Below are 24,835 nucleotides of genomic sequence, written 5' to 3' on the forward strand. Positions count from 1 at the left end.
TACAAACATAACACACAATAAACACACATGCATACACATATATATAACATATGCATATACATACACACATGAACTCACATATACACATGTGCATATGTATACATACACACACACAACCATCTTCAGAGGTACAAATGTGAGCACTCGAGATTTGAAAACAGAGCAAAGATGCATGGGAAGATATTCCTAGAAAATGAGATCTTTAAATCAGTCTGTTAATTTTTCAATGGTAGGCTTCTTCCAGAAAGTCGAGAATAGAGGGAACTCTTCCCAATCATGATTCACACTGATTTGTGTTTCTAAAATGCATGCTGTGCCTGCCTACAGTCTCCCAACCATGACACTTTGTGACACTAAATCCACAAGGAGTAGAGCCTCTTGCAAATACTCAGAAGCAGGAATGTCAAAATTGCCAGTTTTCAGTATTTGCTTCCAGGTCTGGTTTGACATAAGGGCAGGGTTGTGGGTGTGTTGTAACCGTCACCCCTGACATACCCACAGAGAACTCCTTCTCTTACAACTTTTATAGCTCCACTGAAACACACAAAAACATCTCATAGAGAAATTATTCTGAATATATTAGGGTAAATGAGGAGTCACTTCGCAGCCCTGATTTTTCCCCCCATTGTACAATTACTTTTAAAAAAGATGTTATTTATTTACTTTTAGAGAGAGGGGAAGGGAGGGAGAGAGAGAAATCGAAATGTGAGAGATACATCAATTGGCTGCCTCTTGCACCCTGCCCCCCACCCTCAACTGGGGACCTGGCCCGCGACCCAGGCATATGTCCTGATTGGGAATTGAACTGGTGACCTTTTAGTTCACAGGCTGGCACTCAATCCACTGAGCCACATCAGCAAGGTGCAAATACATCTCTGTCCCTAAAATTTGTGTCACTCCTAAATCAAATCAATCACCCAGCTGACCCTAAGCAGAGCCAGAAGTGACAGGGCAGAAAGTCAGGGCTTAGGGTCAAGAGGATCTGGGTGGGAACAATTCACAAATCACTGACTAGACTGTGACCTCTAGAACATGACCTCTGCATTTGTGCCTCAGTCCCCAGTTAGAGGCAGTGTGAATTTGAGCACTGAAAGTCCCAGGAAATGCCTCACTCCCAGACAGTTGGTCACCTATTAAGACAGGAAGATGTTGCAAAGATTAAAGAGTGCAGAGTTGTGTCTGGTACATGATATTTCTTCAATAAATGCAGCCCTTGTGGAATTTAACTTTTCAGTGGACATGAGGGGAAGCAATTTTATCAAGGAAGGATGGACCTATTGAACACCAAAGAGCAATATGAGGAAGGGATAGGCAAGAGGAGATCTGAGTTAATAGAAAGGTTTGAAAGAGTAGGTTTGAAGGCGCCCGCATCATTTTTGCTCACTACAATTCTGCCGAGACCCTAAAGGCAGACCTAGTACCATGAAGCATCACCTTCTGCCACCGTGGAATCCCAAGGATGATAGAGTTGGGCTTAATATGGCAAGGCTAGTTTAGAAGAAGTACCCAAACTCAGGCGAGGGCTTTTCAGTGCTGATGAAACAGTGCTGCAAACCTGGCCACTGGCTGAGATCCTCAAGGACACACATCAAAGCCCACCCTTCGGATAATCCCTCCGATCTTTATGGCAGGTGGGTTGTTGCTGTGGAGAGGACAGAGCTAATGCTGGAAGGTTCTATGATATTTTTCAACCCCATCCCCCCAAAAAAACCAAAAAAACCCACGCTTAGCCTAAAATAAGTTTTGGGGAAACATTATTTTACTAATAAGCATGGAATTCATCATTCTGTCTCCTCTCCCAGGATGACAGCATGTATTATACTGCAGGAACACCAGAATTCTGTCAACCAGAATAGTTGTTTTGTTCCCCTTCAGCATCTTATTCTAGTGATCTCATTGTTTTCTAAGGGGTGTTATAGAGACAATAATACATCTCTGAAATTATTCAACCAAACCCTTCAAATGATACACTCTTTTATTTAACCTGTTTTAGAATCCTAGGTGCTCAGGCAATTAATATAAAGCATATGGAAAAAACCTAAATATCGAGGCAGAAATTGCTTGAAACCAGACCCATCAAATGTGTTTCCTTTGAAGTGTAAAGCCGCAGGGACATTTATGTTGCTGTGTACCATAAATAAAAGACATTAGTAATAGCTATAACATTTAATTAAATTTCAGAGGCTCAACATTACAGATGCCTTCTTGCAGAAGAAGAAGTGAAATTTTTTTTAAAAATTCAGATTTATTGTTCACTATCTCTCTGGCTCTGCATATAAATGTCTTTTCCAATTAAAAGCACGCCCACAGAATACTCTTGAGATTTGTCACCAGTGACTTATACTAAGACTTTCAGGTAGGCCTACAAAATAAAGCTTACTCATTCTAAATGCTCTAACTGGATCTAACCCTCAAAGGTTCTTGTCACCCCTCCTCTCTGGTTCCTGCTCTCATCAGCCGTGCAGCCACCCCAACCAGACACCCCGGGGTCATCTTTAACTTGCTCCTCAACCCACACCCAGTTAACCACCAGTACAGGTTGATATTCATTCCCCATTTACCATCTCATCCACTTCTCCCTCTTATTTCTTACAATTCCTTGTCTGGATTTTTAAAACGTTATCTGGTTTCTCTCTTTCCTACGCTGTTCTCCAGAGTCTGGTCTGCGTCACTTGGTTTCTCCATGCCCTGGCTTGGAATCTCGTGACGAGCAGAAGGAGCAGAGCTGTGGTGGACTCTGTCCTTGCAGGCAGGGGCTGGGCTACACTGAGTGTTTCTCCCCAGGATCCATCCCAGTGCACAGTATTCTCCCAATGTTTTCTTAAATAATCTGGGGAGAGCTGGCTGGCTTTGAGGCTTAGGCCCCAAGGTTGCCTGCTCTTTGATTCAGGACAAGTTATTGCATCTCCCCGAGCCTCAGTTCCCACACATTCAAATCTGTGAAGCAACATTATCTTCAAAGATGTTGCTGAAGATTTAACAAAATACCCATGTATAGTGCCAAGTACTAAAACTGGCCCTCATAGTGCACCCAGTAAATGCAAAGCACTTCAGTCAAAGAGACAGGTCCAATTCTATTTCTTTATATTTATCTTCAACATGAACACCATGCTTTGGTTCTGACCAGCTATCTTCATGTTTCCATAATTTATCAGTTTTATTTCCTCTACCTAGAAGGCCCTTTCTCTAGCCTATTTTAGTAAAGCTCCCCCATCATTCAAATTCCATCCCAAGTAGCACATAGTGTCTGGTATATCATTTTCTTGCTCAAAATAAAGCGCTAACACCTTACAATGGCCTACAAAGACCTTCATGGCCTTCATGACCTTCACTCTCTAGTACCAGCTTTCCTCTCCAACTTCACTTTCCAAGACTTTCCCTCCCTCTCATTCATACTGAAATTACCCTGGAGTCCTCTTCTCCCCTCTCCTCTCCTTTCTTTCTCTATTGTACATGCTTAGGTCATTTCTATCAGAATTTTTAATACTAGTTCCCTCCGGTAAAGTTCTCTGGAAAGGATGATGAACATTACTATCCATTAAAGAAGTGAAGATTAAATCCAGAATAGGATGAAAATGATACACTTATTTTTAAAAACGATAATGTGTTGCAAAGGATTTGTTAAAACTGATCAAACAAAATGAAATAGAAATCAGAGGTCAATTTGGCAGTTTCTATTTAAAAACATATGCCCATATCCCTCTTAACTTGGCTTGCCACATACCAGTATTCACCCTAGAAAGAGTTATTCTTATACATAAAGATTTTCATTGAAGCAGTGTCCACAGTAGGAAGACAAAAAAAAAAAAAAAAAAAAAAAATCAAGTGGGTAACAAACTAAAATGTGCATCAATAGGCGAAGGGTTAAATTAACTATGGTATTCACATACTATAGAATACTATTATATATAGCAGATTACAAAACCTAAGTACTGACAAGGCATAATATCCAATACTTGTAACTGAGAAAGCAAGTCATAGAATAAGTATGTGAAAATATGTGTTATTTTAAAACTTACTGAAAATAATAATAACAACTAAAATTCCTTGAGTGTTTCCTATTAGGTAGTCTTTTATGTGCTTTAAACTTATCAGAATAGTTACTCTTCCTAATAGCCTGGTGGAGGATGTAATGTTTCACCCCAGTTTATATATGAGGAAACCGAGACACACTACGTTTCAATGAGGACACTATTAATTGGTAATAAATCTATATCTAAGCTTGGCCTCTTAATCACTGCTGTATCACGTTTATCTCTAAAAATTAACAAATGTGTAATTGAGTAAGTGTATGTTTGTGCATGTGTGTGTGTACTTGAGTGCAAACAGGTTTTGATAAATACACGCCATCATGTGATTCTTCATGGGGAAGGTGGGTCAAAGGGTAATTTTTCTTCAAAAGTGCTGTGAGGCACAGCTTTGAAGTAATTTGAGCAAAAATCAATCATAACTTCATTGCCTGCATAACTTAGGTGAATGAAGGGATTTTTAGCTGCACTGTCTCAGAATTATGAATGTAAAGTGTGGTCTGTGGGCACTTCAAAGCCCCGATTATAAGGGAACGCCACTGAAATTCTGTTTGAACAATCATGACTGAGTTTTTTCCTGGTAGCCTTAATTTGCCGAAACCTGACTTTTCTTTTCCTCTATTTTTTCCTCACTTGTTTATCCAGGCTGGCATTTAAGTTATATGGCCTGGTAGATCATTCATGTTTAAGTGTAAGTGCTATAAATCCAGCTTTTCAGAGAATGATGTTTGACTGAGAAATGGGGAGAAAGAATTATGAAATACTGCATGTTTAAATTTTTGCTTTTCATCTAATGGCTCCTAAGATGAAAAACTGCAGAGATTTCAAGCTTGATAAATGTGAGATCCCAGAGAGAGTTACAAATCAGTCAAACTAGGAATGTTTTTGAAAATGAAATGAGTTGGTTTTATATTTCCCCTTTGCTATGATTATTATTGATCCTCCCCCTCCACTCCCCCAAATAAGTGTACCATAACAACAAAGAACAGCTATTCCCCACATAATGAGCTCTGCCTCTAATTCTGGTCCCTTCTAAACCACTCTTCACATTACAATCATAGTAATCATTCTGAGATGCAAATTTGATGGTGTCAGTCTCTTGCTTAAAATCCTTCTGAGTTCCTGCATCGCTCAGATACAGCTCAGTCTTCAGCTCAGTGTGCCTCATTACAATCTGACCCCTGCTTAGATTTTCAACCTCATTTGCCAACTCTTAAGTCTCCAAACAGAAGAATTTGCAATTTTCTCTAATGTCTGGACTCTAATATTGCTCCCTCTTGACATGGCTCTACACCTTCTTCACTGCCTGCCATCACCTACCCAACACCGACCGACCTATGAGTTTTCTCCACAGGTGGAACCATCTCTGGCTCTCCCATGCCTGGGTAGATGCCCCTGATATGATCTTTGAGGGAACCCCATACTTACCATTATTTATAAAATAACTTGTGTTGCAAAGATGATCCTCCTTGCCTGTTTCTTCCCCATACCTATAAACATGAAAGGGCATTTATTTTGCCAGGGTCTAAGAAAATGTCAGGCCCAATAATATCTTGCCAAATGAATGAATAAATAAATATCTAAGTTTTATGGATAGGCTAATGTTTGTTCATCAGCGAATTTGTAACTTAACTATGTTGTCACTTCTGTGAGAAATTAATTTCTTATTTAAACCAACGGCTGATGCCTTAATTATGAATTAGTAGCAATGGTCACAACTAACACTTATTTAGTACTTCCTATGGGTTGGGAAGTATGTTATGCCATAAAAATGAGGTAGCTACTAATATAATCTCTGAGCAAGGTGGAAACTAATGTTCAGAGAAGTTACCAAATTACCTGTCCAACTCCATAAACTACAATGAATAAGTTTGTAAGAATTAAATGGCCCAGTGCATTTAGAATGCTTAGCAAATTTCTGGCTTGTTAGCTCTCAAAGGAAACTTTTTCTGTTACTTTTGTTATCAATTTTGTTACTATACTTGGACTCTGCTTTATTTCTAAACCTAGTGTGTGGGGACTTTTAAATTGCTGTTTTAATGTAATTTAAACAGAGGATTAAAAAAATTACAATGTTTTAATTAGCAAAAACTTAAAATTTTTTTTTTTTTTTTAAGTGAGCTACTACCACTGAACTCATGTCTAGCTTTCTTGTTGCTTCTCCAATATGATGGTGCTTTTCCATCTTAGGGACTTTGACTCTTTCCTCTGGATGGAATGTTGTTCCCTAGATACTCACGTGGCTCACCCCTTTACATGCTTTAATCCTCTCCTTAAACATCACCTTCTCACTGAGGCACTTCTGCGTGGAACCACACCCACCCCTTCTATTCCCTGGCCTTGTCCTCCTTACACTCTACCAACTCTCTCTCTCTTCTCCTTTAATTTTGCCACTATCTAACATTATATGTAGTTGCTTATTTGTTTTGTTCATTGCTTATCTACCCTACTGGAATATAAACTTCACGAATGAAAGAATATTTCTCTTTTTCTTTCTTTCCATCAAATATTCTCAACTGCTTTGAATAGTGCCTGGTACACTATAGATGTATAATAAATACTTGTTGAATGAATAAATGAATTTTAAAGCTATGTCCAGGAAATGTTACATGAACTTGTTTGGCCACATATGTGCTCTAGATACGGGGCATTTATGTATACTTTCTTAACTTACTGAGCTACGTAATATCTCTTAAATTAAGGGTTTGGTGGAACAGCTGAACAGCTAATCTACTAGAGAAAGCAGATGATGGTGGTTAGATCTAGGCAGAGTAATTCAACAAAGATAGTTCAAGTTACAAGTCTGACTCAGATCCCACATTCCTATAAATAACTGAAAGTTCATCAAGGAATTGTAATGATGACATTTGGTTTACTATATTCAGTACAACTAAAGGGAATCAAATTTTTAACAACTGCCAAGATTGATACCATAAAATGATTGATGTGTGATCTGATAATGAGCATCATACAGCTTTGTATTATCCCTCCTGCCAATTAATAAAAAAGGGCTCTTGTGAGATGGTGAGTGCGGCGGGTTCTTTTGGTCATTAGCTCTGAGTTGTTAGAGCCTGGGCAGTGGTATTTAAAGCTGCTTCCCATATTACTTCACAGCGGACAACAACATAATAATGGCCATTTAATATAAACTTTAAACAGATCATGGACACAAATATAAGGAGAATTTCAGGGTTAAAAGCAGTCCCCATCTATCCTGGTGCCAGCCTCATTTCAGACCCATTTGTAAAACTCAGAGTTCTCTGGTTCCCTGTGAACTCCAGTTAGGGCCTTTAAATGGTCAGACAGATACTATGCCTTTCACGCTGCGGTAGGAGAGAGAAGAGGTGAGGCTTGGCATTTTCTGTTTCTGACAGTGACACAATATTTCTACAAATCATCCAAAACTAACACTAAGGCAAGTTATGAGTAATTTCTATTTATGAAAAACTTAACTTAATGTTTCTAGGAGAATTAGATAACACTTAACCCCTTTAGAATATCACTTGTGTTTTGTTTAAACCATTCCTCTCTCAGTGCCAGGCACACGGCACGTTGATAATTATTTTTCGACAGTCTGATTGAAGCCTTTTAAGGCGCTTTTCTTAAAATACTGTATCCCTGCAGAGATTGATTCAACCAGTGATGTGTTGTCAGTGTTTTTGCCTTTGTCATCCATGGTACTAAGGTCAACTGCAGGGCTCTTCTTCACAACCCCTTTATTCAGAAACAAGCCTTGGATGAAGTCTTTTCCAGAATGATCCTCATCTGTGGAATTCCCTACATGCTACAATTTAGTGGAAGTCCATTCTATTCACATACATGCAAGGCATGGGAGACAGTGGGGAACTGTAACCCAGTCCACCATTCTTTTGTCATCGTTTCTGTAAGTGCTAACTCTGACGAATCCGTAGCTTGTAGATAAACAGCATGCTTGTATAAGAATCCTAGGAACTAAGTTCAAAAGATACAGATCCCGACCTTCAGGCATCCCGGCGCTGGGAGATTTGCTGACCTCCATACTTAAAGCCAGCATGACGTGAAGCCAGGATGACTAAATCAGGATGAGACACACCAGACCATCACTTGCCTTATTGGAATGGACTGTGCTAGTCCGAACCTAGAGAACTTTTCAACTTGATTTCTTTGTTCTGCTTCCCCTTGCCCTCCTTATAAAAATCTCTGCCGGAACTGATATGTCGAGATGCGCTTTGAGACACGAGTCCCCCCATCTTCCAGGTGGTCAGCGACTGAAAATAAGCCATTTTCCTTTACATTAGCACCTGTCTGCCAAGTACTGGCTTTTGAAGTGACAGGCAGCTGGGCCTACGTTTGGTCACAGGCATAATGTACGCAATTTGAATTTTAATAGTGCAGCTCCTAACTGGATTGTATCAACCTTCATGAAATTGGACTAATTTAGTTACAAATGATGGTTCTCAAATAGGCATGATTTTTGCCCCTCAGAGGATAGTGGACAATGTTTGGAGATGGTCACTACTGGAATGGGGGGTGTTACTGGCCAGGTATACTGTTAAACATCCTACAATGCACAGAGCAGTTTCTTCAATAAAGAATTATCCAGTTCAGGATATTAACTGTTCCAAGGTTGAGAAACTCTGATTAAGACAAATGTAATTTAGTGAGAAAACAACACAGTAGAAATTAAAAAAAGAAGTTTTCTACATTGAAATATGGTCAATTTGCTAGAACTCAGTTAATTCAGTTTAAATTAACACTTGTAAAACTAAATTAAAATCTGTGCCCTTCTCCAAAACCTCATGAAATTGTTCTATTTTACACACTTTCACCTGGATGACCCACAGATACCACAAACTGCTGAGTATTAAGCTCCTCGCTTTCTCACCCGAACTCTCTTTTTCTCCATTATCAACAGGAGACAGGATCCCTGCCAGCAACTGGGGCTTTTTCCTTTATCTCACATCCAATCAGTAACGAGGTCCTGATTTTAACATCATGACCTCCTAAACAGTTTTCAGATCTCTTCCTTTCTCTCCAGCCTAATTCCTCTTCCCTTAGTTAAGACCTTCACCATGTCTCTTCAAACCTCCTAAGAGAATCCTAGTTTCCCTCCACTTCTGTACTCCTGTCAGTCACCAGAACAAAACCATGTTATGTTCTCAACTTCCTACCCACCTTCAAATGCTAAGTCCAGGCTTCTTATTACGGCTTAGGGGGCCCACTGTGATGTGGCTCCTATCCACCACTCCATCCCCAATACCACACCTTGCCTTACTCTTCAGTTACACACCTCATGCTATTTCTCATAGGTTTGTGCACATCTTGTCACCATTGCCTGGAGTATTCCTCCACCAGTTCACTCACTCTGACATTTCCATGGATGACTTCTATTTAACCCTGAAGTTCCTACGTATCCTATAGTCTCCTCTACAAAGCCAGGTTTACTGTTTTCTTTCTTTCTTTCTTCTTTCTTTCTTTCTTTCTTCTTTCTTTCTTTCTTTCTTTCTTTCTTTCTTTCTTTCTTTCTTTCTTTCTTTCTTTCTTTCTTTCTTTCTTTCTTCTTCTTTCTCTCTCTCTCTCTCTCTCCTCTCTCTCTCTCTCTCTCTCTCTCTCTCTCTCTCTCTTTCTTTCTTTCTTCTTTCTTTTCTTTCTCTCTCTCTCTCTCTCTCTCTCTCTCTTTCTTTCTTTCTTCTTTCTTTCTCTCTCTCTCTCTCTCTCTCTCTCTCTCTCTCTCTCTCTCTCTCTCTCTCTCTCTCTCTCCTCTCTCTCTCTCTCTCTCTCTCTCTCTCTTCCTTTCCTTTCCTTTCCTTTCCTTCCTTCCTTCCTTCCTTCCTTCCTTCCTTCCTTCCTTCCTTCCTTCCTTCCTTCCTTCCTTCCTTCCTTCCTTCTTTCTTTCTTTCTTTCTTTCTTTCTTTCTTTCTTTCTTTCTTTCTTTCTTAAATTCTGAATTATCTGCCAACACTGTCCACATTCCCCAATGGAACTGTAATGGGGCATTACCTCCTGAGATTGACATAGTTCCCAAGCGGTCATCTCTGCTCATTTATATAATCTCCTTTTGGTCTCACAGCAGTCAAATTTTCACTCCTACTTCAAGGAGAGCCTTTTGCAGAACCAAATCTAGTGCAATGTTATGCTTCCTTGCCTTTCAGAGGTAGAAGGCTCAGAGATTGTCTAGAATCTTCAACTTCTCTAATATCACATTTTACTATATATCTGAGTATGTAATGATTGACGCATATGTGCTAATAAGTTCAGAATGAAAAAGCTGAGTTGAGATGCAGGTGCTGGGTGATGAATTAGGCTAGGGTAATGAAAGGAGATCAAATTGGGTGTATACCAGTCTTGCAGTAATTTAAATTCATGCTCCATCAAAAATATAATTAGAGCATATGCAGACTTTAACTTCAGGATGTGAAGTCTCCCACCTAGCTTCATATTCAAAGTTACATTCTTAAATCTTAAGCTATGCTACATTTACATAGTTGTGGTGATAATAGGCACACCTATGAATAGAAATAGGACTTTTCCTGAGAAGTGTTTAGGTGCCACTGAAGGGCTGGAACGTCATTTGAATTTTGAGTAGAGTTGACATTGAATACGTTAGAAGAATGTTCCTTTTCAAGCAACCTAGGCATACATGGAATCATAAAGTGTAGCTTTTAGGCAATAGAAACTGGCTTCTCTACCAATGATTAAGACAATAACTAATAATTGGGTTTGGTGAGTTCCACAAAGCATAAATGATGCTAGAACTTGACCTAGCAGAGAATTTGAAGGCAAACACTGTGTTCTCTGGAGATGAACTACATACTTCCCAGCCAACAGAAAAAGGATGATCACTGTATTTACATTTTCTGTTTTGTGAATTGAAACTTTGTTGCAATAATAAATATGGAGAGACCCACTTAGAAGTTTTTTTTTTTTTAAGCTGTTTTTTAATAATACACAGCAATAATGCATGTTTTGTGGAAAGATAAGGTCTTTTTTTTTTGCCAGTGCTATATTTATTCATTCTCTTTTATCATCACAATTATTAGGAAAGGTAGATAGAATAGGGGTCGTTATATCAGTTTAGCATATGTAAAGATGCCCAAAAGTCCAAGGACTTGTCAGTGCCTTCCAATAAGTGGAATCTGACTGCCTCTGGAATTAGAATATTCAATGGGTGACCTTTACTGCTTCTTAAAGTTAAATAGAGAGCAGAGGAAATGACTTAGTCTGAGCTGAGAATGTAAATCTATGTGCAGGAAAAATTATAAGATAGGAAGAGACTATTATTTGCCTTAGAGGAATTTATATTAACAGTTACCAATAATTAATAGTTCATAATAATTAACATTTATTGTGTTTTTAAAAAGAACCCACCATAGTGGCAGATACTTCCACATACTCTCTCTTAGTTGATCTTCAGAGCAACACTTTGAGAAAAGTATTGTTATTTCTGCTTTACAAATGATGAAATATGCCTCAGGGTAAATGACTATACAATGGTTAAAATATCCTACATTCCTCAGAATTTATAAAAACTTGAAATGCAATGTTTTATTTGAAATGTTGAAAATACATTGACAATAAAGTGAAAGTTTTCTAATGTCTATTAAAAGTAACAATAGAAGGATGAAAATGGCTTCTAAAGTTTTTAGTAGGTGCCAGAACTTAGTGATTTAGAATATGAGAGGAAAATTTCAATATAATAATAACAATAATACATCAAAATAGAGGAAGAGTATTTTTTCATTTTTTAGTGAATAGTCATAGAAAGTAGCAGAAATCCTAGTGTATCACCAGAGTTAAGAATTGATGGGTATTGAGATTCCTTTTGCACTTAAAATAAAACAAAATAGAACCTTTTTGATGGCACCTATGTAGAATGTGCCTCATCTCGCTCCCAACCAACTCCTTGGCTACTTTATCTGACTCTCCATGCCGCAGTCACTCTGTTCTTTGTTCAGCCACTCCTACAAGGCAAGTCATGGACCTTCCCACCTGGGGACCTTCTCATAAGCTCTTTTTCTTCTGACGGTGAATGACTCTTTCTTGCCCTCAGTCTCAGCTTAAATGTCACCCCTCAAAAAGGCCATTCCTAACACTATTAATAGTAGTGCCTCTTATTCTTTTACATGGCACCATATTGCCTTCTCCTTTTCTGCCTTTAACACTTGTCATAGCATTTAATTATAAAGCAGTGCTATATCCTGAAGCACAAATTTTTGTTCTTTGTATTTCCTCTCCCTCTTTGCTTCCTGTGGCCCACACCAAAGGGGGGGAAAAAAAGACTCAAAATTAGTTGAAAGCCTCTGGCTCTAAGGGAGAAAAAGGTGTTTGAACTTCTTTTACCATCCAAAACTTAGACAGGGCTGGGGCTGGGGAAAGGAGGAAGAGGAGGCTGAGGGGCCTCATTGACCATAAAAGGAGAAACAAACCCAAAGTGGGAGGAAAAGAAGAAACTTGCATTGTCAGAATCAGGAGTAGAGTGGACATACTCAGCACATTCTGTCCTGAGTGGGAAACCAATGTGTCCATTGGCTGTGGGCAACGGGTCCCGTTCTTTGTCCTGGACGTTTGTAAGCCCTCTGGATTCAGGATATTAACACCCTCTGGAAGGCTGGATAATGACCCTCAAAGACATCAGTTCTTACTCCCTGAAAGCTGTGAATGATGCCTTGTGTGGAAGAAGGGTCTTTACCAACATGGTTAAGGATTTTGAGGAGATTATTCTGTATTGTCTCGGTGGGCCCTACAAGTGTCCTTACAGGAAGGAAGTGGAGGAACATTTGACACAGAAGACAAGAAGGCAATGTTCCCAGGGAGGCAGAGATTTGAGTGAGGTGGCCACAAGTCAAGGCCACAGCAGGCAGCCACTGGCAGCAGCTGGAAGAAGTAAGAAAGGGATTCTCCTCTGGAGCCTCTTGAGGGAGCACAGTCATGCTCACACCCTGGTTTTTGGGTCATTCAGACTGATTTCTGACTCTAGCCTCCAGGACTGTGTGTGGGAGGATAGATTTTTATTGTTTAAGCTGCTAAGTTTGTGGTAATTGATTACAACCACCATGAGAAAGTAACAGACACATGGGGTGAAAAATTTCATAACTGACCAATGTGGAACTGAACAGAGTCACTGGGAGAATTTCCTTTAGGCCAGAATATAGGGCAGATATATCACCAGTTACATATATATTTGTATGCATATATTTATTAGGATCATCATTATTTTCTTACCCTCAACCAGGCAGAAAGTTCCAAGAGGATTATAACCTTTTCTGTTTTGTTCACCATCTATACCCAGGGCTCAGCTGAGCAGCTGTCACATAATAATCGCTCTACAAATAATTGTTGAATGAACAAAGAACATTGTGAAAATAGCACAAAATGAGGAAAACACAAACAACAAATGGTAAGAAAATGATGGTAATAACTATGAGCAGGACTGCACCAGCGACTAAATTGAAGAGTCAAATATCCATTGTCAGCAATCTAAATTGAGATTTAGGTCAGTTTGACCCCACGTGTGGGAACGCTCACTAGCATCTAGAGATTTGTACTTTAACGCTGGCTAAATGTGAGTGTGTTCTGGCATTGATACGTTTTCAATCAACTTTATCAACACGATCTCAGTGTGTTGCTCAAAGCCTAAGTTGGCCCAGCAATGTCTGAGAGCCAATATGCCGGGTGCCCATTCCTGCTGACTGAAATCACAGTGTGAGAATGTAGCACTTCTAGCCGGTGAGCTATTGTTACTTGTTCTGTTGGGACAGCACAGTATCTCCCTGTTCCACTTTTTAAATGAAAGGAACTCTTATCATGAGCCAGCTCAAAATGAAGGCGACCCAAGGCCACCTGCTCATTGTTGCAAAATATATACTAGACTGTGTTGCCTCGTTTGTGTCATTCCAAAGGTGAATGGAATAAAACAACCTGATTGTACTTGTCTTGGCTTCTTCACAATTGTGAATGGAGAGTCACATGATGCCATTCCATAACAAAAATTTCCAACACTTAACTGAAATTCTAGTTTGCACCTCTAGTTAATTATAACCCAAACAACCTCCCACTCAGGTGCCAAGAAAGGTAAAGGATCTTGAAAAGACTCCTAGTCAGAGAGGGGATGTGAGAGAATAGAGTTACTTGAGGCCTCGACACAGAACTGAGGTGGGGCTGCTCACCACTGGCCACTGGGGCAACTGAAGCTGAGGCTCTGCCTTCCCCAGTTTGTCTGCCTGGGCTCCCCTCTGGCAGTCAAGTGGATCCAGGGAGTGAGGTGGATAAGGGCTATGCCTGGCCACACTCTCTGGTCCCTGTGTTTCTTCCCTGGCACAAAGTGGACTGAGAAGTTAGGCAGACAAGGAACAATTCAAATGCAGTCAAACCAGACTCTTCATGTCCCCTCCATATGCTGAGCCATTTGAATTCAAGTAATCTCCTCCTTTTAAAAAAATGTTACTATTTTTAGGACTAGGTCTCAACTTCTTAAAGGTCAAAACCTCTTTTGAGAATTTGAGAAAAACAATAGACCCTGTCCCCACCAAAAATGCTCTTTTTAATGCAAACCCAATAAGGTGAGGACACCTTGATCTTTTCTATACCATACATGAAAATGCTAATTTTTTAATGGCTAAGGTTCTTATTTTCCCTTAAATTATGATGAATAAGGCCAGACTACCTGGGTTAGAATTTCCAGCTGTTTTATTCAGTAGCTGTGTGACTTTGGGCCAGTTACTTAATCTCTCTCTTTCTCAGTTTCCTCATTTGTAAAATGAGAGTGCTAATAATAGCACCTACTACAAAAGATTTATCATGTACAGTGCTTACAGTGGTTCCCTGAATTTAAAAAATTGTATATGGAGCTTCAGCTATGTACAGGAACTATTGTAAGACTAAAAAGACAAGGCAATGAACAAAAATTTACTGCTGTCAGTGAGGCAGGCATTTTAATGTGGTGCTTAAATTTTCATAGAAATCTTACAGTGTATTTCAGAGTAATTTAAAAAATCTTTTTTATTTGTGTCTTTTCTTTGTTCAGATAACAGATAAATAAGACTTTAGTACACATTTTCTCTCTGGAATGCTGTAGCTTCTTAGCACTAAAATCTAGAATTCTAATTTTGTCTGTCCTCATTCCACACCTGACAGACAGACTTTCTGCATAAATAATCTGGGCTGTGAGTACTCACCCTTAACTTGGCATAGATATTTATAAAGTGGGAAATGGCCAGATTCCAGGAAAACAATTTATTCTGTTCCATCCCTAAATTTTTACTCATTCATCTGTTATGCTTAAAAATCAATTAGCACTGTGTACCCACTGTATTGACAGCTTTATTTTAGCACTAACTACAGAGCTGGGTGAATTTAGCTGCAGTTTTCCCACCAATGATGCTCTAAAACAATGCTTGGATTTCAGGTGCTAATGAAGGCCTCTTTTCTCTATGACATATTTTTAAAGTCCTTGTGATTTTATTTTCTCTTTCTCTCCTCTGCTTCCTGCTTACCATCTGCCCTCTTTCCCATCAGTACCAGTAGGATATCATAGGTTGATTTTTTGGCATTCCTCCTTTGAAAAAATATCAGGAAATAATTATAGATACACAGGAAGTTGAAAATAAGTGTAATGGGAGGTCCCAGGCAACATTTGCACACCTTCCCCAGTATGAACATCTTGTAAAACTATTGTATAATATTAAAACCAGAAAACTGACTTTGGCACAATCCACAGAGCTTAAAGATTTCACTGGAGCTGACTTTTAAAATGATAAATTATTACATTTGGTAAGCATCAGTTACAATCATGATAAAGGTTGAAATTTACTTCATGTGTATATACTTGGGTGTGAATCATGTGTATTCATTTGTGCGTATGCTTGCACATGTGTGCGAGAGAGAGAGAGAAAGAGAAAAAGAGAAAGAGAGTGAGAGTGAGCAGACTGTGGCCCTACCCATTTCATGAAACTATTTTGAGAAACAAATGGGAGAATCTCATATGCCTACTGCTCATAAACTACAAATTACTAAGTAAATAAAAAATGTTATAAGTATTATATTATCGTCGTCGGCAGCCGTCCGTCTCAAGAGACGATGGTGTAGCTTCTTAAGAGTCTATCTGCACCGCCGAGAATGGTTGTGCAGTCCGACTCGAGAGTGACACGGTATCTGTCTCCTCCCGTGTTGAATCGACATCTTGCGATGACGCTGGAGTATCCTCTCCAGTGAAGCTTAATCTACAGAGCCTGGGCAGGGTGATATGGAGGGTCTGCTGTTGCCCATGCAGCAGACCCCCGTCTCTTCGCAGCTGAAGGGTCCAAGGGAAAGACGGAGTCAATACAGCTTGGTTTCAGGTGTGCCGCAGGAGTTGCCGGTGTTGACTACAACGTCAAACCGCCTTAGGGACTCCGGCTCCGGATTTTCTGTCGGGGTTTACTCCCTTAGCCTTTCCCCTGAAGAGGTATGCCGCAAGGCAGCGGAGGTTTTTTGGAGTCAGAGTTTTCCTTCTCTGATGTGCCCTGACTGGAAGATCGAACCAGCGACACTTAGCTCGCAGGCCGACACTCAATCCACTGAGCCAAACCAGCCAGGGGTATTATTATATTATATTATAATATATTTGTAATCTCCCTATTCAGGAAAAATGTCTCAGTAGCAAGCACAGAGACTAAGTGGAGCCCATTTACCTGCATGAGGAGGGTGTGTGTGTATGTGTGTGTGTGTGTAGAGGTACATGGCAGCCTCATCAAAATCTCATCCAAATACATAGAATCAGAGTCACAGAGTTAAAGGGACCTTGGCCTAACTGTTCCAGCTCTACAGAGTATACATATTTTGAAATGCTCTTGCCAGGGTCTTCTAACCTCTCATTAAAACAATGGACAGATACTATTTCATGATTCAGTCATTCCCTATTTATTAGAGCTCTACTTTTGTCCACTGGCCTGGGCTCTGTCATCTGGTGCCTCGCACAATGGAAGGCAACAATCAAAGACAGCCATCATTCCCCTAAACAGCTCAAGACCTTGTCTAACATGTTTGTTGTGTGTAAATCTTCTCATTTCTGAACTAGCTTATTGTTCTTTTTTAAAAAATATTTTTTAATATTCACCTGAGTATGTGCTGATTGATTTTAGAGACCGAGGAAGAGAGAGAGAAGGAAACATTGATGTGAGAGAGAAACATCAATTGGTCACCTCCTGTCTGTGTCATAGCCAGAGATTGAACTCACATCCTGAACTAGCTTATTGTTCTCAATAAGGATGAAACCAGGATCAGGTAGGCACAATGGGCTGTCTCGTTCAAGCGCTGGGCCAATCTCCTCCCATATCTGTGCATAATATTTGTATTCATGGACACTATTATCACATTAACACATTTTTGTTTTTCTTTTTCCCAACCTGCTTCATACAATAGTCCTCTTAAAATCAGTGAAAATCCCCCAGGCCTTTTTACTTTTTTCTAAGTTTTCATGGTTAGCCATTCCTCCCTAATTTCTGGGTATAGGAGCAGGACTTCATGTAAATTTTTATTATATTAGCTCTATTGTGCCATGCTAGTGGGGTTTTTTATATTTGGACTCTATCACTAAATGTATTTACTGTCCCTGCTGGCTACACATCAGCAGTTGCCTTTATAAAGAGTCCTTTAGTCTTTTCTCAAAATTGTTGATGAAACACTTGGGCATAAAAGTGTGAAAAGCAGATGATTGAAAAGCTATAAAATCTATCTGTAACATTTTGACCTCCTGTTAATGTTGTTTTAATTGAGAATTCAGATCTAAGTGTTGACTGAGGGTTGACTTAAGAAGTAGCTGTACACAAAAGGCCTCTGTATTTTCTATAAAATTGCATTAGGTGATTCAATGTCTCATTTGTAAAAATCCCATGGGAAATTTCTCTTGGAGCTCAGGAATAGAGAAAAAAAAAAGTCTGATGATAGATGAGTTGGTATGAGTTTCCTTCTTTTTGACTCTACTCTATCTCTTCAGATGTTTAAAGGTCCATGGGAAATTACTTTCTCAGTAGGGCATTAGGAAGTTTTCCCTAGAGTACTGAAGTAGTTAAGGATTGCTTCAGCTCTACGAATCATGTCCTTCCCAAATTTGTTCTCAGTTTAGAATGGCAGGTTCTGAAGATCTTACATATTAATTTCCCCAAATGGTACTTTTTCTTAAGTGTAAATAGTAATAATTTGATCACTTGTTAATCTTTTTTTTTTTTTTTTTTTTTTTTTGGCCCTTTCATTACAGTGTAATACTTTTCATTAAACACTATGGTCTGACTGAAATTATACTAACAAGACTTTTGGACTTCCAGGCAAGATGGAGGCCTAGCCTGACACGCTCCGTCTCCCTCCACAACTAAGAAGGACCACAACTACCGCAAAACCAGAAATAACCAGAAATTCTAGAAAATAAGGGTACATGGAAGTCCAACATATGAAGTTATAAACAACTGGTGCTTGTCCGGATGGGCAGAAGGGGCGAAGCCGAGGTGGAGAGGTCAAGCTGTGCTGGCAGCGGCAATGAGGTAAGCACAGATGCCTGTATTTAAGGGGAGGAGAAAAGTGCCTGGGGAGGACCCCTGGCTGCAGACCAAACCCATCAGCTCGCGATTCCAGAGCCGGGAAGGCAGACCCCCATTGCCTCAGACTGTGAGGGCCGGAGGGTGTGAGGACAGAGGAGGAGGCTCCCGGTCTCTCAGCAGAGAGTGAACAGCAGGAATCCATCTTGGATCCCCGCCCTCACAGAAAGCACCACAGTGTGGTGAGAAGGGTCACCCAGTAGTGACGAGTGCATGGGGATCCACCCCCTTTAGTGTAGGAAGTGTGACAGCCCCACCCAGGAAGCAAAGGTAAACACAAAACTGTCAGGATGGCACAGATCATGCTAGGGATCCCGGAGACACAGCTGACCAAACAGCAAATATTTAATCTAATGGATCAGCAGATAGGAAATCTTTCTGAGGTACAGTTCAGAGCTTTGGTTATAAAAATGCTTACAGACCTAACAGTAGATCTTAAAAAATACAGGGAAGGAATGAAGGCTAGTCCTGCTGAAATGAATGAAAACACATACCAAACTAGTGGTGAGGGAAAGAAAACCAGAGATCAAATCAACAAATTGGAACATAAGGAAGGAACAAACAGTCAACCAGTGCAGAAAGAGGGAAAAAAAAGTGAGGAAAATGAGGAGAGGCTCAGAAACCTATGGGACAGCTATAAGCGGGTCAACATCTGAATAATATAGTTGCCATGTGAAGAAGAACTAGAAATTGAAAAATTATGTGAAACAACAATGAAGCAGAACTTCCCGAACTTGAGAAGGAAATAGACTTACAGGTCCAGGAAGCACAGAGAGTTCCTAAAAAACGGGACTCAGGGAGAACCACACCAAGACACATTATAATCAAAATGTCAAAAATTAAGGATAAAGAGAGAATCTTAAAAGCAGCAAGAGAGAAGAGAATTACATACAAAGGGGTCCCAATAAGACTATCAGCTGATTTCTCAAAAGGAGCTCTGCAGGCAAGAAATATTCAAAGTAATGAAAAGCAATAACCTACAACCACAATTACTCTATCTCATAAAGCTGTCATTCAGAATAGAAGGGCAAAGAAAGTGCTTCCAGGACAGAGTAAAACTGAAGGAGTTCATCAGATCCAAACCACTGTTATATGAAATGTTAAAGGGACTTGTTTAGGAGAAAGAGGATCAAAACTATGAACATTAAAATGAAAACTGTATCACAACAACCAAAAACAGAAGCTAGGGAATTGAAACAAAGGCACACTAAGTAGGCAATGAGAGTGGGAAAAGAATTATAGGTATGGGGAACATTATGGGAGAAGGTCAGCTGGGAGGGGAAAGGGGGAAGGGAGGGAGATGGTACAGGAATTAAGAAGCATAGTAGGAGGGAGTGGAGTAGACAGGAAGATGTTGAGAAGAACTATATGCACAACCAATGGGCATGAACTAAGGGGCAGGGAGACAACTGGAGGAAGGGGGGCCATTGGGTGGAGGGGAACAAAGGGAAAAGAAATTGGGACAACTGTAACAGCATAATTAATAAAGCATATAAACACACACACACACACACTTCTGGATTGGGTGTCAGAAGCCAGGGTCTTTGCCTTGGATTAAGTACTCCTTGTGTGACTATTGGAAACCCACTGGGTCACACAGTTTCTCATTTACAGAAGGAAAACTACCTCTTGATGGACATCTGATAAATATCAGATACTTAAAATGTACATAACTTACTTTTCAATACTTTAAAATAGGTCATTTATAATATACAGTTTGATTATATGAGTGTGCAGTATTTTAAACACCAAATTTAGGAGCTTTTTAAATCGAACCATGGTGGTCAGAAAGCATTATAGCAGGAAGGCAACACGTCAGAGGTTGGTCACTATAAAAGCATATGTTATACCTCTTTCAATGAATAAATGATGCTTTGCTTATTAGAAAAACTATGGCAAAAATGGATTCTCACTGGCAAAATTAGTGACTAATTAACAAACATGCTAAATGGAACTTAATATTCTACTTAATGTATGTGGAATATTTAAGGCTTTTGGAGACATTCCCCATGTTTACATGAACAGGGTACAAAAATCTTAAAGAGGCCCATGGCGTGTACCATAGGATTAGTGGCATATGTTTGATTACTAAACCTTCCTATTTCTTATGGTCAGTTTAATAAAATGTCTGCTTGTCTGATGCTGAATATAGGGGTACCAAAATCATGGTCTTAGAATGTTGTTTCATCTGCCTCAAGTTAACCTTTTTAAGGTAATGATTGAAATATCTGAATCAACAGATAAATTTGAATTCACCAAACTTATGGAAGAGGTTGCATGAATCTATTAATGTGGTTTTTTTGTTAATAACTTGTTTGCTAAAATATTTCTGTAAGTATAGGAGAAGTTGTTTTAAGATTTCCTTGTAACATAACTAGTATTAGCATTATCATAGGAGGTTTGCTAATCTTCTTCAACCTGCTTTAGAAACCATCCTTACGCATTAAAGATGCGTATGACCAAATTATCACTGGACAGTTCTCAACAGACATTTTGCCTTATTTTAATCTTCATCAGCACCCTTCAAGTTACTACTCCCCTTATCCAGATTAGAAAATTTAAGTTTAGGGGACATTAATCTACAATCATATGGAAATTGAGTGGTAGAGTCTTATGTGTCTGATTTCATCTCTCCAATTCCCACCTACCCTCCATCAAAAGCCTCCCATATAAACTGACATGGTCATTGCAAGAAATGGATGAGTAATTTTGAAATGCCTACAACTGTGTTCCCTGCAAATGCATGGGTTAGATGAAGACTCTTTGGCTCCCTTGAAAGATAGTTAAAAGTCAACTATCTATGAAAGTGATTTCATATATATGTATTGTTGTTTTATATAATTACAATTACTATTAATATACTTTTGGTTCTTTTTGTACTCTTTATGTTTTAAAATCTATACTTTTTTTTTATCTACCCAATACATCCAGAAAAATTGCAAATTCATACACTAAGGCACAAAACAATTACTTTATGATATAATTACATGACCTAGCTCTAGAGCAACCTATTAGAAAGTGTGACTCTGAAATAACCAGTTGATACATGCTTTGAAAAAGTCATAGTTATATAAAGGTCAGTAAAGATCTAATCTCAAAGCATTGTTACATAGGCAAAAGTAAATGAAATGGTAATTTTAGAATTGGAATTCTGGAGTGATATAAAGCATTCATGGGCTCATGATTTTGATGTACACCAGGGATTAAGCAGAGGTGAAGAAATAGTTTTGGGTTCTAAAAAACTACTAGTCAGGTAAAAAATAAAAAGAAATAAAAGTAAAAATATAAATACAGAGCAATTTATCCCATAGTTACCAATGAAATATTACATTTTAAGTTCATTTTTTTAATAGTCTAAGCAGAAATCAGATTTTGACCAAAAAAACCCAAATCTAGTTTATTTATTAAAATAGTATATTCTTAGGAAATAAAAAGGTAATCATTGACATGATCCTGTTTATACTTCTGAAATGTGATTTTAGTTATTTTTGATGTAAGTAAAAGTTATGGGGAGAAATTTATTCATTTTACAGTAGGCTATTTCTTGAGCAGCTCATTATTTCATATGATGGTTATGGCATCCAGAGAATATGAGGTTATGAAGAAAAAGTATATTCCTGCTTTTATTTAAAAATGCTATACATTTTAATTTGCTTCGACTTCATTTGAAGTCGAAGCAAATTAAAATATCTATATTGTATAATAGATAATGTAATCAAACATTGTTGTGGAGGAGGCTGACATTTTTAATATACTCTAGCTGTACACTTAACTTAAAGAATTATCTGAACATTATCCTTTTCCATATGTATTATTATATATATATAAAAATTATTCCTCCTCTTTAATTAAAATAGAAAATATAGGATGAAGAGTTTTATCTTTATTTTAAAAAAGTATTTGCTTATATTTACTTTGAATAAAAAGTGCCTGGATTATATGCGAGTCAATAAAACTCTTATAATAAGAAAGAAAAATCTGAAGTCCTAAAAACTGAATCTGTAATTAAAATTTTTCTGGAAAGAAAAAAAAAAAAGTGCCTGGAAATTATTATATTCTTCTAAACATTAATTCAATTAGAGTATTATATGGGAAAAAGTCTTATCAGTTGGGATGATTTTCCAACTAGTTCATACATAGCAAAACAAGATGAAAGAAGACATTATAAACTGTAAAATTACTGCTTTTGCTGGTTTAATATCCATCAACTCTTAGGAAGGTGTTTGGACACAAAATTATGATTTGTTCTATGATTTCAACACTGGCTTCAGTAAAACAGTGGCAAAAAAAAAGAACGTGCTTAAGAAGAAAACCTCTGGTTATTTTATGAACATACCACTCCATTCACTGATAGCAGCTGGTCTCCTCTTTTGAGGCCTCCGTGTCTTTCGGCCACCCCTCCAGGAATGATGCGAGAGATATAAATGGGGGAATTTTGCTCCTTTCCTCCCATCACGTTAAAACCAAGGCCTTCATCAGTCTTTGGCAGTTCGACTACCCGAGGGTGGGAGTGGCCTTCACTAGCAGCAAAAGCTGCAACCGTTGCCTGAAAGAAAAGATGGTCGTTTGGTAATAAAACAAGGGAAGTAAGGGTAATTGTATGCTTTACAGTGGGGAGATCAGGCAACTCCTCATATTTTTATAGCATTCTCCTGTGAAGAAAGAACACAACAGGGAGGGGTGTTCTGCATTTAGACATCATCTGTGATTCATTTTCTTTGGTAAAGTCCTGCGCAGCTAGTTCCAACTTTCAAGCCAAAGGGCAGAGCTAGTAACTTACACTTCTCTGTATGACACACAGTCTAACCCTGTGCTTGCACACACATCTTCATAATTATTTATTCAATACACTGAGAAGCATTTATATGTATATTAGTGTATACTGGAAAATATATCTATAATTTTCTGATGCCCAGACCTCTGGCTTAGCAAATTTGGTTCTTTCTTTGAGAATGCCTAAAAGAAAATAAAAATTATAATAAAATAAAGATTCTAACAGACTTCTATTTCATATTAGTATTCCATATTATTTTGAGAGGCCCTCTTTTCTGGCACAGGTTTTATTTTCCATGAAATTTTACATTAGCATTTCAACTACTACAACAATGTAGGTACAATGATCAGTCTACGGTTTTATACCTAGGTATACAAAATATCATTTAGTATGGCCACAATTTTATTTTAAAATTTATATATTAAGTTTTTTAAATAAATTGAATGAAAAAACTTACCATTGGTTCCCGACCCTCATGGAAATACAATTACAGCATTTAAGCAGTTTCTATTAAGAAAATATGCTTTGCCTGCTTCTTATTTGCCACCTCCATTAACCTTTCTTAACCACAGTTGATTAGATGCCTACTATAAAGTGATTTACTCAACACTATAAAATTATTGATTCCCAACTACTGTACATTCTTTTCCACACACGGCATTATCACATCAATTTAGCATTATGCTACTGTCTGCGTTTAGTGAAAGTGAATGATATGGAAATAATGGCTTGTTTTTAGCTACATGCATTTGCTCATGCAAACCTTGTCGTCATGCATAGTAATGGCTGACATGGATGCAATGCAGACAGCCCAGAAACAACCAGAAAATATTGTGCTATTGCAACATTATGCTGCTATCCTGCTGTTCTACATGAATAAGAAATGAGAATGGTAAAACACTACATAATTCACTTTCCCCTTAATTAAACCATGTAGGGATCATTTTTTTCTGTGTGTGTGTTCCACTTCAGTACAAGCAAAGCATGATGTAATGATAATAATATCCTCTTGTTGCTTGGGTTAAAAAAACAACAACTTAAAAATCTACAAAGTTCAGTTATAGGACAAAACTAAGAATTTTGGAGGGAAACCAAACAAGATGTATTGTAACAAAAAAAGAATTAAATGAAAAAGTTTGGTTATTTTCACCAGTTCTTATTTTTTATATATTGTTAAAAACAGAAAAGCTTTTAAAAAGCAAGGGTATATGAATTACAATCTTTCTGTCTTTGTAAAATAGAAAGTGCATTGGTGATTTTAGTCTAAAACTATTATTTCCTAATGTTTCTATTTTCCAGGTATTTTCATAATTCTATTGCTGTAACATTTCCACTAGTAGGGTCTCTGCAATATCTGGATTTAAGTTTTTAAAGAGCAAATGTGGTCACTACCACAAAAGGAGATAGGTCTGCCCTTTAGTCAACATTACATTCTTTCAGCCGAATACATGGAAGAATCCTACATCCCTGGGTGCCCGGTGAGTTCT

The 24,835-nt window shown here is 38.4% G+C and overlaps 1 protein-coding gene across 1 annotated transcript in view; it reads right to left on the reverse strand.

The window, feature by feature from the left end:
• Positions 1-24,835, reverse strand: part of LIN7A (lin-7 cell polarity scaffold A) — a 149,111-nt gene that overhangs the window by 15,547 nt on the left and 108,729 nt on the right. The window contains exon 4 of the mRNA XM_090275668.1: positions 22,911-23,120. Within this exon, the coding sequence (XP_090131794.1) occupies positions 22,911-23,120 (210 nt within the window). The remainder of the gene's footprint in view (positions 1-22,910; positions 23,121-24,835) is intronic.

Source organism: Furipterus horrens, unplaced genomic scaffold, assembly GCF_987537825.1.
Source record: "Furipterus horrens unplaced genomic scaffold, mFurHor1.1.pri manual_scaffold_4, whole genome shotgun sequence".
Lineage (NCBI taxonomy): Eukaryota > Metazoa > Chordata > Mammalia > Chiroptera > Furipteridae > Furipterus > Furipterus horrens.